Consider the following 16,286-nt stretch of genomic DNA (forward strand, 5'->3'; position numbering starts at 1 on the left):
GGGACTCGGCTGAGCACTCCTCAGTGCAAGGGGGGACTCGGGTGAGCACTCCTCAGTGCAAGGGGGGACTCGGCTGAGCACTCCTCAGTGCAAGGGGGGACTCGGCTGAGCACTCCTCAGTGCAAGGGGGGGACTCGGCTGAGCACTCCTCAGTGCAAGGGGGGACTCAACTGAGCACTCCTCAGTGCAAGGGGGACTCGGCTGAGCACTCCTCAGTGCAAGGGGGGACTCAACTGAGCACTCCTCAGTGCAAGGGGGGACTCGGCTGAGCACTTCTCAGTGCAAGGGGGGACTCGGCTGAGCACTCCTCAGTGCAAGGGGGGACTCTGCTAGGCATTTAGCGCAAGTAGTGTACATTTTTACAGATCCCTTATGGGTTACCAGAACTGAGGCACTGCATGTGCGCACTTTGCTGTAGAAAGCATACCGAATGGCACTACACTGGGAACCCAACATGCATGGCATATTGCATCTTTTGCTCTCCATCCTGAACACTGGGCAGTCGTGGTAAGGAAAATGTTTTTTGAATTAAGGTTAATTATGAATACAGCTTTTTGTGTACAAGTTACCCTAGTTTGGGCATTGTGATCCTTGGAACAGAAAGTTGATCACACTTGTTCTGATTTGAGGGAGTAATATATTGTGCATATATAAGTCCAACACAACTGCTGGCATTCTTTTCTGTCTGTCATCTTGATAAAGAGGGTGTGCATACTTGTGACTTTTTTTACTTTTACAAGATTTCAGTAAACAGTCATTTTGGAACATTGTTGGAGTGCTGTCTTTTCTCTGTTTGGATTTGTGTTGGGTCACTGCTTGACCAAGTGGGGTGATGCATTACTGGTTTATAGTGCTGTCTGCACCCCCATCAGAAATGTGTTCTTATTTTTCCTGTAACCATTGTCACTGAGACAAAAAAAGATTGTACATCATCACTAAAACAGAAGGTAAGGGAAAGTCTTCTCATGGGAAGACCTGTTTCAGTGACAACTGTGTTAGGTCTCATTCACACATGCGGTGACTGGTGTTTTTCCACACTGGATAAATGGCAGTTACCACTAGGGCACATAGCAGACTTGAGGTTTAATATGGGGATAGTATGAATAGTGAGTCTAAGGCTAATGCCACCCTTGTGATCCTGTCGCAAGCGAGAATTCTCCAGGGAAATGATCTCTAAGAAACACAGAGAGCGCACCCATCTACTTTCTAAGTAATCCTCCCTCAGTGTATTAGGCAGAGAGGCATCAATCCCTTGTTACCAAAAATGCATCACAATGTAAAGTCACCAGCGAGAGAGAGCAACCCCTGACTCATCTAGCTGGCAAGGGAGCAACACATGCCAGCAGATAATTGTTTCAGTGCTTCAATGTGTCCTCCAAACGATCCTGTCATTGCCATTGTGAGTTCCTGCCAACCACAGGATCACTAACCTGTTGCAAGTGTAACATTATCCTGAAACAGGATATCCCCTAATTTGGAGGGATTTCCTCCCACTTCATGTTGTGCCTTACAGTGGTTGTACCCATTCCCCACTCTGTCCAAAAGAAATGTTGGTTTTATAAATAGTTTTACTACTAACTGTTAAATTTATCAAAGGATGCTCACTAAGGTTTCAAGTAAGAAAATGTGTTGCAAAATCCCAGCAAACAAGGAAAGCAAAATCAAAGAAACAAAATATTACTCACGTCGCTTGCATGCACATTTCTTGATCCTCTTAGGGTCTGTAATATCATCATGGCAAGCCTTGCAGTAGAAAAAAGCACTGTACACAAATAGAAAAAAAGAATGTTTCTAGATGTTGAATGTTTATATACACAACATGGGCAAACAGACCACATAAAAAGCTTTTTATTCATTGCCTGCAGAAAACCTGCTGCCTGCGGCAAAGCAGGCACCATGCCTTCTTACAAAAACGACAATGAAAAAGAGTTGCTCACAAAAAGAATGGCTGTTCATTTTTTTTTTTAATTATCTTACAGGTCTTTTTTGAGGGAATTGTCATTAATGTTTCAAAAGGACCTTTTCTGATATTTTAACTTAATGTATAACATTTTAGTTTGTTAAACTTTTGAAAGTCATTTGCGGCAATCCTACTAAATATATCTATCGAAAGGCATCAGGTTTTTGGCATCTTTGGAAGCATAACGCTGCAGCAATTGCTGCATAATGTAGAGGCAATTTTATCACAATAATGACACCATGACTGCCCTTGATCATTAGAAACTCACCATATGCACTCACTAGACACTTTATTAAGTACAACTTGCTAGTACCGGGTTGGATCCCCTTTTGCCTTCAGAAATGGTGACTGTGGAGGCCATTGGACTACAGTGAACTTATTGTCATGTTCAATAAACCAGTTTAAAAATCTTCTTTTGTTCAATTTTGGTGAGCCTGTGTGAAATGTAGCTTCAGTTTCCTGTTCTTAGCTGGTGCCTGGTGTGGTCTGATCAAGGTTCAACGTGTTGTGCGTTCAGAGATGGTACTCTGCAAACCTTGGCTGTAACAAGTGGTTATTTGAGTTACTGTTGCCTTTCTATCATCTTGAACCAGCCTGCCCATTCTCCTCTAACATCAACAAGAAATTTTTGTCCACACAACTGCCGCTCACTGGATAGTTTCTGTATTTCGGACCATTCTCATTCTCTGTAAACCCTAGAGATGGTTGTGCATGAAAATCCCAGTAGATCAGCAGTTTTTGAAATACTCAGACCAGCCCGTTTGGCACAAACAAACCATGCCACGTTCAATGTCACTTAAATCCCCTTTCTTCCCCATTCTGAAGCTTGTTTTGAACTTCAGCAAGTCATCTCGTGTTATGTGATTGGCTGATTAGCAATTTGTGTTACCAAGCAATTGAACAGGTGTACCTATTAAAATGGCCAGTGAGTGCATGTGAGACTTATGGCTGCTATGGTAGAAGCACACTAGAGCAAGGAGCATTAAAAAAAATATCCTATAAAAAATCTTATCTCGCTTTAGTTCTAAGTGTAACAGTGCTCACTAATGTGCACTGAAATCCACTGTATTTAGTTATCTTGAAAGTTCTCTTTTATAATGGATATACTGTATAATAGTTGCACAGCAAGGGAACCCATGAAAAACCATCTCTTCCAATGGTCAAGCAGTATGACGTTAAAACAGAAGGAAATAGCAGGTGTTGTAAAACATTAGAAGTCCATGTAAAAAATCTTGATGCAACAGTGTGACCTTATTTTCTACAGAGAAATAAGAATGGAGATTTATGTGCATGTGTTCTACATCTACCTACTAGCTGAGTCATGGAAATGTTTTAATAAATTCCAGCATTCCAGAGATGTAAGAAAGGATGGGTAGGTGTCTCACAGCCAGTCATTCTCTCTAAGCATCTAGCTGCCTGTGACCTGTTTGTATAGCATTAACATGCTATATTCTTGGCATCTATGCTCACCGGGTAATGAAATAAAGTAATCAAACACAGACATACCGTTTAACTTCCTTGGCATCACTTGCTATGAAGAACCCCAGAGTGCCTTCTTTAAGCTTCACATGATTTCCTGGGTTAATTATAATCCTAAGGGCAAGCATACGCAGAATAAGAAGCTTTTACTGAACAGAATATCAAATTAATAATTTCCTACCAATGCCTATTTTCCAAAAATACCCATTACCCCCTCCAGCTCTTAGCCTGTGCAATTAATCCAAGCTAAATCTGAACTGGTGTTTCATTCTGTGGGCTCCACTTTCCTAACAATCCAAAAAGTTTAATGTGTTGGCTTATGACCAGATTATTATACAGTGTATGTATGATTGTTTTAGGTACCTTAGTTTGTTATCTGTGAGCAGGGACTGTTACTTATGTACTCTGTATATTCTCTATAATACATGTGTACAAAGTAGACTACTTTGTGAGCTACTAGAAATTATCTGGATTTCTGCATGAATAACTACTGAAAAGTAATCTAATTTCATTAAAGGCTCAACTCAAATGAATTATTTACAGTGCATTTACATTTTTGCAGCCAAATTGGGACACCTACTTTATATTTATTACATATAGCATACATTCAAACAAATATCGTTGATACCTTTTTACTTGAGTTTTTCTGAAAACTTCAAAACTGAAGCTTTCCCCCTTCTCTCTAATGTTCAGGAGGGGGGCTGGGAAGTTTACCATAAATTAAAGAATATGGTCTAATGTAAAATTATATATTTATTTTCTATAATATCTTTTTATTACTTTTCAATATAAAATGTATATGTTAATTTCAACATTGAATTTCAATCATTTCTAGCCCACTCTTATTAATCTGAGGATCCCCCGCACATTTACTTTTTTAAAATTCTGTGACATGTATTCACTATGCCCTGTGAGTAGGCACTGATGTGTCACAGAATTCACAGAGCCTGCCTTCTGCACTACAGAGGTGTTGAGATGAGGAGTTTTATGTGGTGGAGTCACTACTAAAATCACAGCTTGCAGGCAAGCAAGGTACAAATGGATATATAGCCCTTGGAAATTGAAAGATAACAGCAGAGGAGAAACTGCAAAGCATGCAGGGAACATAGGAAGTCGTGGAAAGTGATAGGCAGGGGGCAGGAGACAGGCAGAGCTCACAACATGAAACAAGATTTTTCAAGTAAACTTATATTGGATTGCTAAAAGTACTGTAACTATGCTGTGACCAGATTTCCTTTAACCCTGTCTGTATTGTGCTGGCAAATATTCATTATGAAGCTTAAAGTAGTAATAAACCCTCAGCTTTTATAGTTTAATACATTGAGCACAGTAAAATAAACATTCCCCTGTAAACAATTTTTTCTTAATTCTCATCCAGCACTTGTAGTTTACAACTTTTAATTTTGCTGGCGCCTGCCCTCTCAGTGCTACTTCATTGAACTTCAGTCTTCACAGGAAAGAGAAGCAAGTGGACAATGCAGTCCTGAGTCAGTCTGTTAGCTTGGAGAAGGGTAGAGGGAGCAGCAGAGTGCCCTGCCATTTGTGTGTTTCTATTGTTGCACACAGTTTTAGTCTCCATTCACACTTGTACGACTCCAAAGCTGGAGTGCAACTTTGGATGGGTGCAACTTGGATACGACTTTGGCTTTGACCAGTGAAAATGTACAGCTGTTGCATTGTACAACATTCATGGGTTCCAAGGAAGGAATTGTAAATAAACGTAGCAAGCGAGCAGAATTTGATTCTGCACTTGTTTTTCACTTCCATAGTCCTGGTGGAGCGAGATTGGAGTGGTCTCTGGAACATGGATGACAGATGTTCATCTGGTTGGCAGTTTGTGCCATACCACACCGCAAATTTGCTCTGATAGACATCAGGAGAGAAGGGACAGACGAAAACATTCAGTTTAATACTTGTTTTTGCTTATGGACAATTTAGGGCTAATGCTGGATCTGAAGGACTGTGCCTATCAACAAGATTTGTGAAACATTTTTGCCAGAGTGTCTCCTGATGAATGCAAACATGCTATTAAGACATATGAGATGGGTTGGAGGTTGGGGAAGGAATATACACATCCAATCTGTCAGAACCTGAAATGTAAAATCTGTTTTTTTTGTTGAAGGGAGGAATTGAAAGAAGAAAAGGTTTTTAATGTATGACATGTATTGACGTAACAGAAGTAATATGGTGCAGGTAGCCAGGTGACTGGCGCTTATACATAATAAGGTGTTGGTTGGCCAGACTAGAGGTTGGCCAGGTGACACGTCAATGGGGTGAAAATTTCCTTGTATGGGGGGATATGCCTGGTTGATGTCTCACCGGAAAGGTTGAAACCCTGCACAGGTAATGCCAGTGAATACACACAGGAGCATGCTCTGTTAGATAAAGGGAACAAACGCTGCCTACCAGGGTACAATATGCCTTCACCACATGGCGCTGCAATATCTCACAGTGGTTGATAAAAACCTATTACCCTATATGTGCTGAGTATACACTGAATCAAGTGCGATCATTGTACCAGTGACTTGCTCCCAGAGATGTGCGGACACAGAATGAGGTTCATGCAGGGCGCGTACTTCTGAGGAGTAACCCGAAAGAGGAGGGATGTATTCAGCACTATATTGGGGGAACAGGAGCTGGGATGGGTGTCGTTCATGGAATGGACATCGGTCTCCCGAGGAACAAACTCGCAGCCATAGCTTCAGAGAATAAGCGGGGCTTTGTTACTCAGAGAGATTGGTGGCATCCTTAAAGTGGTTCAAGATTTTGTCAACCATGTTGAGAGGTTGGTAGAGAATGATGGTATAGGACAGAAATCTGTCATTGGCTCTTGCGCGCACGAAGTGGCAGGTGGAAGTGTCAACCTGCATTGAGCTGATTGTACAGTTTCCATATGAGGGACAGAGGTCTTATGAGTTAGCATCACCGCTCAGTAAGACTTTGCCAAACACGTCGCTTAAACTGATCCAAAGTGGTGGTCAAATGCCTGGATGGGCTGTACCAGTTTGGATTATGAGAGATGGTATGCTTCCTCATTGATCCCATATACAGAACTGCAGACTCAATCTGTGTATTCGGTGATATCCATGGGCTTGCTGACTAGGGATTCTACTTTGTTGCATCTGAGGCTAACTTACCCACATGTGATCAGAGAGGACGGGAGCTGGAGGCACCCAGTAGGTGTATTATTTGGGACATAGGAGAGTTTGTTTCTTTGTCCTAAAGGATACTAATGTATCGTTAGTCATGGAACTAGGATGTTCTGCGAACCTGACAATAGCTAGAGGAGCATGGTGTACCCTTGGCGGTGTCTCTGAAAATCCAGACACAGGAATAGAATTATGTGGTACCGCATATTGCCAATCTGTCTGTGGATGTCAACCAGAACCGCCCTGTTAATCTGAGAGCCCTGAACCTTGGTATGGGAAGGAAAATACAGGAATGGTTAACAGATTGGGATAGAGATGAGAGCCTTATGAGGATGCTGCAGCAAGAGAGAGCTAATGCTACTATAGCCATCTACCATGACCAGAATGTAATAAAGGAGGTAGTACATCAACTAGAAAATGATGGGGGAGGGTCTTGGTGGGAGGTAATATTCGGACATTCCAGTAAGGCCAACAGTGTTTTGAATTATTTGATACATCCGTTGTAATATTACTCATTATTGCTGCAGTTTCATCATTGGTTCAGGTTATGTGTTGTTGGACTCGACATTTGTATAGGAAAATCTTGCAGTTATCTATACAAGTGGAGGGACGAATTGATGGTAAGGTCTCTTTGTACATGGTAGAGGCTTTGCTGCCAGTTCGGAACCCGGAAATACCACTGACGTGCCAGAATTGTGGTAGGAAAGGCCATTGTGAGTGAACCTGCCTAATCCCGGCCCGTATCTACAGTGAGGAGGTATAGGAGGTTGGGAATGGGATGTGTAGTCTGATGGATCATAGGTATATATGTATATATTATGGTAATGGGTTGATTTCATGTTATGGTATAGTGTGATAAAGGTGTATTTTAGGCCAATAACATGGGCCAAAGGCCCTCCTCGAGACTCTATATCAGAAAGCTGGTTGATAGGTTGCTCTGAATGTGTGTTGGTGAATGGTGAGTGAATGGACACCCCTTGCCTGTACTGCACCCCGTCCTGAAGATATCGGAGAGAAGAAGACACAGAGTGGTGACATGGAAGCTGTCACAGAAGAATGATGTTGGTGTGTCACCCAGTAGCAAAGCGGCACGTGTTGGGAAACACAGCACGTTAGGACTGTTATGGACGGTTCCACAGGAGCTGGTTCTGAGGCCTATGTTGGGGGGTGCAACACGCAGTAAGACCCTTATGGACTGTTCCATAGATGTTCCTGTTGAAAAACGCAATACAGTAATACAGTTAACGACTGTTCCATAGGTACTGGTTAGGAAACACATGTTGGGGAGCAACACACGTTAAGACAGTTATGGCTGTTCAATAGGAGCCGTGTCTGAAGAAGGCTGGTATGCGCCCTTTAGGCGCAAAGCAGCATATGTTGGAATTCAACATGAATATCATATTTCTGGAGTTTGTACATATATTTCCTTACTATGCCTAAGAGAAGCCAGACTCCCATGGTTTTTGAAAGACTGAAAGTTTCACACTTCCGGGAGGATAGGATGCTGCCACCCAGGTTGGAATATAGCCTGTTTAGCTTCCATTGCGCATGACAATGCTGGCTCCGATCTGTCTATGGGAATTTCCTGATTAACTGCTATCCGCACAGGCTTCAAAGGCAGCTAAACTGACAGGGATGATGGATGAGGTGAGATACAGGAAATCAAGGGCCCAGGTGTTTGTGAAATTTGACATCGGTCGGATGATGGCAATTCATGGACCAACACTGCCCCCCAGAGGACCACTATGGCAAGACGGTCCATATGATAGCCTGTTGAGGGAACACCCCAGAGACACTGTGATTCGTCCAAAGGCAAAGTTGGGCAGGCAAAAGGGGGGGGTCTGGATGAGGTATGTTTGTTAAAAAGAAATGTTTGCCAGAGAAACAGTCTCTTTAAGACCTGAGGGCCAGCCGAGGAGGATGTGCTAAGTATCAATCTTGTATTGTGTTATGATTGTAGGCCTTGTAATATTGCAATTTCTTGTAGTATCTTTATGTTAGTTTTCCTAATTCTGCTGTTTTAGTACATTCCTATTTTTATTGGGAAATAAATGTAACTTGTTTACTAAGCAGAGGTGTTTGTTATATCATTGTGCTTATCAGACTCGTACAGGTTAGCAACTATAGGGATTAGACAAATTAATACATGGGTGCAATAGTTATATAGGATGTATTAGATTGTATATTATTGCACCGATTACTTCAACTTGCATGCAACTTTTGAGGGTTAACATTGATGTCTATGGCCCTCAAGTTGCACGAAAGTGGGACCAAAGTAGTGCATTAACTACTTTGAAGTTGCTGCAACTTTAAGTTGCACATATATGAATGGTTATCTTTGGAAAACACAGGGAACATTCTGTCCTGCGACTCTGATGTCCAAAATGGCATGAAAGTGGGACAATTGTGACTGGAGCCTAAGGAGACATAAGTCTAATCTCTTCATGCAAGGGAAGGACGCTGCAAGACAAAGGAGCCACCCTTTGAAAGGAAACCTGAGGCAGCAGTCATGGCACCAGCATAAACTGGAACAAGGATTTCAAAGATAAAAAAGCTGAATACTCAGTAATTGATTAAATCCACTACTCAATGTCCTTTAACAACTGAGGGTTTATTATCAAAATAAAGGCCTGAAGGTTTGGGTAGCAATATGTATGGGTGGTACATTGTACGTTAATACAATGGTACACGGCATGTGGAGCTGTATGTTACTGCACTGTTAAACCAATCTGTCCCTTCTGGGTAATACAAGCTGCCTAAAGAACTGTATGCATAATTCTGCTCCAAAGAAACCATTAGAAGACTTTTTTTAATGTTTTTTGATATGTTATGTGAAAGGAAATGCATAACATGTATTTTTACTTAGACCTAGCATAAGTACTGGGATTTATCTTAATATCAGTCTGTTTGTAATCATCTGCACAAGTGCACTAAAACTAGGAGAGGGGAATCACGGCTCTCTAGCTTCGCACAGTGCTGTCCGTGAAAATGGTTACAAGAAGAGAGCACTGCAAGGGCGTGTTTCTTGCTCCTTCATTGTCTAATCACAGGCTGCAGTTTTTCCTGGACCACCAGGCTATACAGTTTAACTGTAGAGTAGTCTGGGAAGATGTCTAGGACCTGGATGCATTGTTTTGGCAGGGTTGCCTAGAACATTAAACTAGCTGATCAAAAATACCACATAATTTGGTAGGGAAAATGGTCCACATATATGTAATTCAAAAGTGAAGTGCCTAGTTGTTTGCCAGGAGAGCAGCTGTAAGTCTTGCTTCATAAACAGACATAACATTGTATACTGAATAAACATGCTAACAAATTGTATAAATCTAGATGATTGAAGGAAAAAGTTTGCAACTCCTTACCCTTAGTAACTAGTACAACTCCTTTTAATGGCAAGAAGGTAAATAAAACACTTTCTGTACCTGTTAATTTGACTTAATCAGAAATTAAGGGAGTGGTGTCGTTCATTCTTGCATAGAAAATTGTTAGTTCATGTACAATTTTTGGATATTTCATGAACAGTCTGCTTTTTACCACACAAAAAGCTTTTTAAATGTAACTGAGATTGGCACTTAGCCATTCCAAAATCTGACATTCATCAATGTTTTATGAAAAAAACATTGGTAAAATTCCATTGACACAACTTGCCATTAGTGATTTTATGGATAAAAATGGTAACAGCAGCAAGAGATTCCCACTGTTGCCCAGGATTGTTTTCTTTTTTGTACAATGTACCACTTCTCTGATCTTTACAGAATATTCACTTCTAGTTATAGAAGCAAAAGTGATTCATTTTTTTTAATAAACAAATTACTACGCTACGAACTGATAAAAGCCCCTTCAGAAATTGTTATGAAACTTTTTCTACTCTTACAAGCTTCAACACTGAAATTCCTTTGGATCGGGGCACACTGCATTTCAAAAAAATTCTGTTATGAAAAACAAGTAACCAAAATTTAGTTTTTTTCTTGTAAACTAACACTGTAAATGGATTACCTGCCTCCGATCTTTTCAAGGTGTATTTATCCTATAGGTTAACTAACGTTTAGCATCAAAATCATTTAAGTCAGTTCTTCAGCAAAGATATGGAAAAGTAAGCAGTTGTGCATACCATAAGTTAAAGAAGACTAGATTTAGTGTTCTAACTTGGTTGGAGGTTTTACAAATCATTCATGCAGAAATCCAAATGACAACCAAGGGTTCACAAAGATTTCTCACAACACATGTTGACAATATATAAGTATAATTAATACCATACAAAGCAGGAGTCATAGTTTATTTTCTGGGAAACTGTGACTAAAGCTGGGTTGATATTCACCATTTTAAGAAGAATAAAAAATGCCCTTGTGTTATTTTATTATCACTGTCAAATAGGGGTGGAATGCTTTATGCAAAATGAGAAGTCTTGCCAGAAAGAGCATCTTGTCAGAAATACTGATATCAAAATATTTTATTAAGAAATATGATTAATGTACATTCATTTTAGGGAAGCATAACCTGCAAAAATAAACATTATAAAATTATTCAAAAACTACTGTCATATGCTTGTCTCTAATCAGGGAGGGGTTAATGGTGCATTTAGAGAGGCATTAGTATATGGAAAACAATAGCAGAAGTGACACCTGCTTGTGGAGATGAACATTAACCAACTATAGGCTGCTTCAAGTATATTTTACTATGCATTGCTTTAAACTATTAAAAGCCTTCACTGCCAAGAATCCACATGACTTACACTGTAAAATGTCTATGCTGTAAACTATATGTAGGTACTTAAAACTCTAAACAAATTCTGTATATTACATCCTTGTTGTAAATTAAAATACTTTTGGCTGGGATATAAATCTCTAAAATATGTAGCATGGAAGGGAAAAGAAGTACTCAGTGCATTCATTTGCAATGTGTTAAACCTAGAAACTATATTAATTTGTTAATACTTGACAGATTTGCTAGCAAAAAATACTGAATTTACAAACTAACTAGAACTAAACTATTTATAGAAACTTAAATGGGATTTATCAATTTCTCTAGTACATTAAAATAAGATCAGTGTTTGTGACCTCTTGATCAAGATTGCCAGGATTGCATAAAGGCTCAGTTCACTGACATCACCATTGTTAACTCACCACAGTGTACGGAACTTGAGAAGCTTAGCAATATTACCCAACACAGAATGACCAATCTCTAAATGGGTCCTCTATGTGCAGAGCTACAATAGGTCATGGTATTTTGTGAATGGTCAGCTAGCACAATCTTTATCCACCATTCACAATGTTTATAAGAACACAGCCCTACTAGACAAAGATCTGTACTGGTTGACTCTGATGTAGGTATCAATGATGCCAATCATGCCACTCCACTGCTTAAATGTTGCAGAACATGACTAATATGATGATGATGATGTTGGTTTGTTTTCTAAACCTGAAACTGTTTCATTCTATTAACTGACTCCAAAACAGTTCACTGCTGCTTTGTTCTCAACAAACCAGACAAAACCGATTTCAGTTAAAGGAAAAAAAAAAAAAAAATCAGCAATCAAACACACTTTCCTGCAGAAAGTCAATATTACCATGCTTTTAGGAGTTCATTGCAAAATATACTAACATGCCCTTGAAATACAGACATTCTGAGACTCCCTTATTGTAAAGGGAGACTTAGCATGTAGTAATAATCAATGATCTTTTACCATTCTTACTGATTAATATATCCGCAATGCATTACTTTTATATGATTTAAAGACCATGCAATAGCACGAACATGACTGCCTGCGAAACTGAAAGGGTTGGTGGTACAGAACAACTAGTCTCTATTATCTATAACTAAGCAAATATCATATGCATAAAAAAAACAGCCATTTGACTCTGGAGTTCTAAACATTATTCATTTCCTGGCTAAACATTATTACGTTTCTGGCTAAAGCCATTATTGATTTTCTGGTCAAATCCAGATGTATAAATACTTTATTGTATTAATACGTTATTGTAAAAAAAATGATATATTGTGTTTTTTTGTTACTCAGTAGCATATATAAGGAGTAGTCTGAGTGTTTGTTTAAATAAATTCAGAATTAAACTGTTTTTAGGGAATCTGCATTTCTTTTAATCAGGAAAATTTTAGTGCCAAACAAATTGACACATGTGAAAAGAACATTTCAAGTGTCATGGATATGCTAGACCTTGAACATAAAAATCCATTTTATCCATTTAACAACATTTTCCATGAGGCGAACAAGTGCTGTGATGTATCCCCTCCTGTCTAAAGCATTGAGCTACAACTAACAAGGTTTTGTCTGTCTGGATGTCACATCTATTTGACAAAAAGCTACAAGAGGCCCTGGGAGATGATAAATGGCCCCTCTCATTTCTTGAAGTTTGATAGATCTCTCGGGTCCCGGTGGAGAACCAGCTATTTAAATCACAGTTCATCACTGAGCCTAAAGATAAATGGGCCTGCCAATTTTTCACTGCAGCAAGGTAATCCTGCATCTTCCCCAGGATGCTCATTAAGATGGTAGAGGACAACTTACAAAGTTCCAGTGCTGTCTGAACAAATGCTCAGACTTTATTTACATCTAGTACAGCTGACAAGGACAGTTCTGTCCAAAAAAGTGTCTTCAGCCTTATGGTCTTGTTGCAGGGCTTGCAAACATATTCCTGGCAACTCTTAAAATCTTGTTTTTAAGGGATTTATGGTACAGACATATTTAGCTTGGAAATGCCAGCTAAAGGGTCACAAACTAAAACAATAGCTGGCTTAAATGTTGTAAAATACACATTTATAAACACGCACATCAGTGCTTCCTTACTCTTACAGAAATTTAGCCATATAAAAGATATTTCACCTTTGTTTTGTTGCAGACTGTGCAACAGAATTATTAGGTTAACAACTATTTTAGTCTGGGACTAAAAGAATCACTGTGACATAGATGGTCCAAAACGTATTAAAAACTGTAATTAATGGATATCAAATCTTAATATGTTCATTATTTTAGCATATTTACATTTATTCTTTTAATTTAAAATATGGTATCAAATTTGTATGTAGCCCATCCTACATTACATGAATCACTTGTAAATGATTCATCATTATGGTAAAAGTTATATTTTATACAATTAGTCTATGAACTTTTAGGGTTGCAGATGGGGAATGGTAGATAGAACTGTTTATAACTTCATGCAAAGGGAAATACTTGCAGATGCAAAATGTAATTTTGAAGTTGTGATCTAGCTATTCTGTACCATTAGCCCAATGCAGTAATAAAGGCAGGTGCAATATTTTATATTCAACCAGCAGCATACCATTACACATAATGTGCCTGCAAACCCCAGCCTGCCAACACTAAAGACAAAATGTACACAGCAGCGATAGAATGTGTTCAGCTAATCCTAGACCATGCTGGTTAAAATGTGTTTAAAAGCAAATCAATACATTCAAATTTTACAATTTATTGCAAATCCAAGCAATCCACAAACTGACATGCACAATCATGACATGCCTCCCTCTGCACACTAATGTTGCATTCTGAAAATAAGAGATTTTTTTTCTGCCCAACACTGTCATTGATGGTATATGTAGGCATAACTTAAAATTAGGCAGTTTATTAAAATCACATGTGTTCCATAACACTTTAAAATTGGAAAATATTTAGCAGAAGTGTATGCAAATAGCAACATAAAGAAACTGCAAAGTGGAGGGTATAAATTGTACTACAGGATAAAAATGTACAAATTCCTTGGTGCAAATACAAGCATTAAACCTCTGCTGGTATATACTACATCACTTATAACTTGCAAAATTAAAAATAGGGAGGAAATAAAAAAAATCTTATAGATTTAAGAATTCTAAAATCCAGGAATGTGGGATCAGGTTTTTGCTTCATCCCACCGTCACTTCCTTGGTTTTTGCACAGGGGCACCAAGACATGTTGCTTCGGCTGGCTAGCAACCAAGAGTCACAAGATTAGGTTGGTGGACATGTGCTTTTTGTTAAAAGTGCTGATTACTGCCATGTCGCTGGGGTCAGAACATACTATATATACATATAAATATATATATATATATATATATATATATATATATATATATATATATATATATACATAAAAAAAATACTGGTAATGTACAGCACATTGGATGGGAAACTTTCAACTTGGTGTATCCGCACACTCAGTATACAGACATATTGATATGTCGCCCAAGGGGAGCATGACCCAGTTGAGTAAGTAACCACTGACACCATTTTCGTACCACTGACCACAATGCTGGGGGGGGGGGGATTTTTTCTACTATGCACCAATGTAAAGTGCACTTCTTCATTAACTACTGTAATGGGCCATCACTCCCACTTACAACCAAAGTAACAAGACACTTCTTCATTGATCACTCTGTATTGCATGCTGTATGTAACATACCCTAGACCACTTCACTCTCTACAACATAATGTAAGTTACATACTCTGCAGTATACAGTACAGTGTGATCTCTGCTGCATACTCCACATCTCTGTACCCTATGCATGAATGTAAAATATTAGGATACAGTAACAAAAAAAAAACTGACAAAAGTTTTAACCCTTCATCCACTGAAGAGGTGTCTGTGTTCCTATTGGATAGATCCTGCTCACTTTTAGTCCCAGCAATCACAAAAAAACACAACTAACCTAGATATACAATATACTGTATGTGGAGAAAACATAAGTCAAGGTATGTGAATTTACCACTTCAGCACTGGAAGGTGTCACCCCCTTCCTGACCAGAGCATTTCTGGTAATTGCCCGTTCATGCAACACTGTACCCAAACAAAATATATGTCCTTTTTTTTTTTCCTACAAATTGAGCTTTCTTTTGGTGGTATTTGATCACCTCTGCGTTTTTTTATTTGTTGCGCTATAAACAAAACAAGACCGAAAAGTTTGAAAAAAATACAATATTTTTTACATTCTGCTATAAAACATATCCAATAAAAAAATGTAAAAAATCAAATTTCTTCATCAATTTAGGCCAATATGTATTCTGCCACATGTTTTTGGCAAGAAATCGCAATAAGCGTATATGGATTAGTTTGGGCAAAAGTTATCGCATTTACAAACTATGGGATATTTTTATGGTATTTTTATTTATTTGTTAATTTTACTAGTAATGGCAGCGATCAGCAGTTTTTCAGGGAAGAAGTAATGGGTTAACAACCCACAGTTGCTTTGCAGCAATGTAAATAAATTAAGCCCTGAAAGTTTATACTAATAATTCCTACAGGTGTCCCAACTTTTGTTGATTACTTACAAGCTTTTTTGTTGAGCACTTACAAGTCTGTAGAAAAACAGAATTGAAACAGACTGTGTTACAGCACCCTCTTAAGCAATATGTAGACAGTATTGTACTACAGGAAGTAGTAATTTGCTCTCCAAATAGCAAGAAAAAGGCAATTATCAGGCCTCATGCACACTGTACAGTATAAAAGCGCCAATAGCAATAGCTGTAGAATTCCGTGTTAAAAAAATGTGAGTTTTGCCGTATTTTTGCATTAATGTTTTTTAGCATAACTATACTCGCACAAAGACTTGAGGCTCTTTTACAGCTGAAAAACATTGGCTGCAAGTTGCTGATCAGATGCTGGTTCTCCAGCAAGCCCGTTTGATAAAAAGCTGGTTGTTAGACCGGCTGCTGTACACAAGTGCCGAATGTCAATATTTGGCCCATGTGTACCA

At 38.9% G+C, this 16,286-nt stretch overlaps 1 protein-coding gene across 24 annotated transcripts in view; it reads right to left on the minus strand.

The window, feature by feature from the left end:
• Positions 1 to 16,286, minus strand: part of KCNMA1 (potassium calcium-activated channel subfamily M alpha 1) — a 1,086,632-nt gene that overhangs the window by 323,049 nt on the left and 747,297 nt on the right. For all 24 annotated transcript variants that reach the window (XM_073596784.1, XM_073596787.1, XM_073596785.1 and 21 more), the window contains 2 exons: positions 3,467 to 3,553; positions 1,686 to 1,762 (listed from right to left, as the gene is read on the minus strand). In XM_073596784.1, coding sequence (XP_073452885.1) covers positions 1,686 to 1,762; positions 3,467 to 3,553 — 164 coding nt within the window. The remainder of the gene's footprint in view (positions 1 to 1,685; positions 1,763 to 3,466; positions 3,554 to 16,286) is intronic.

The sequence above is a fragment of the Aquarana catesbeiana genome, linkage group LG08 (assembly GCF_042186555.1).
Source record: "Aquarana catesbeiana isolate 2022-GZ linkage group LG08, ASM4218655v1, whole genome shotgun sequence".
Lineage (NCBI taxonomy): Eukaryota > Metazoa > Chordata > Amphibia > Anura > Ranidae > Aquarana > Aquarana catesbeiana.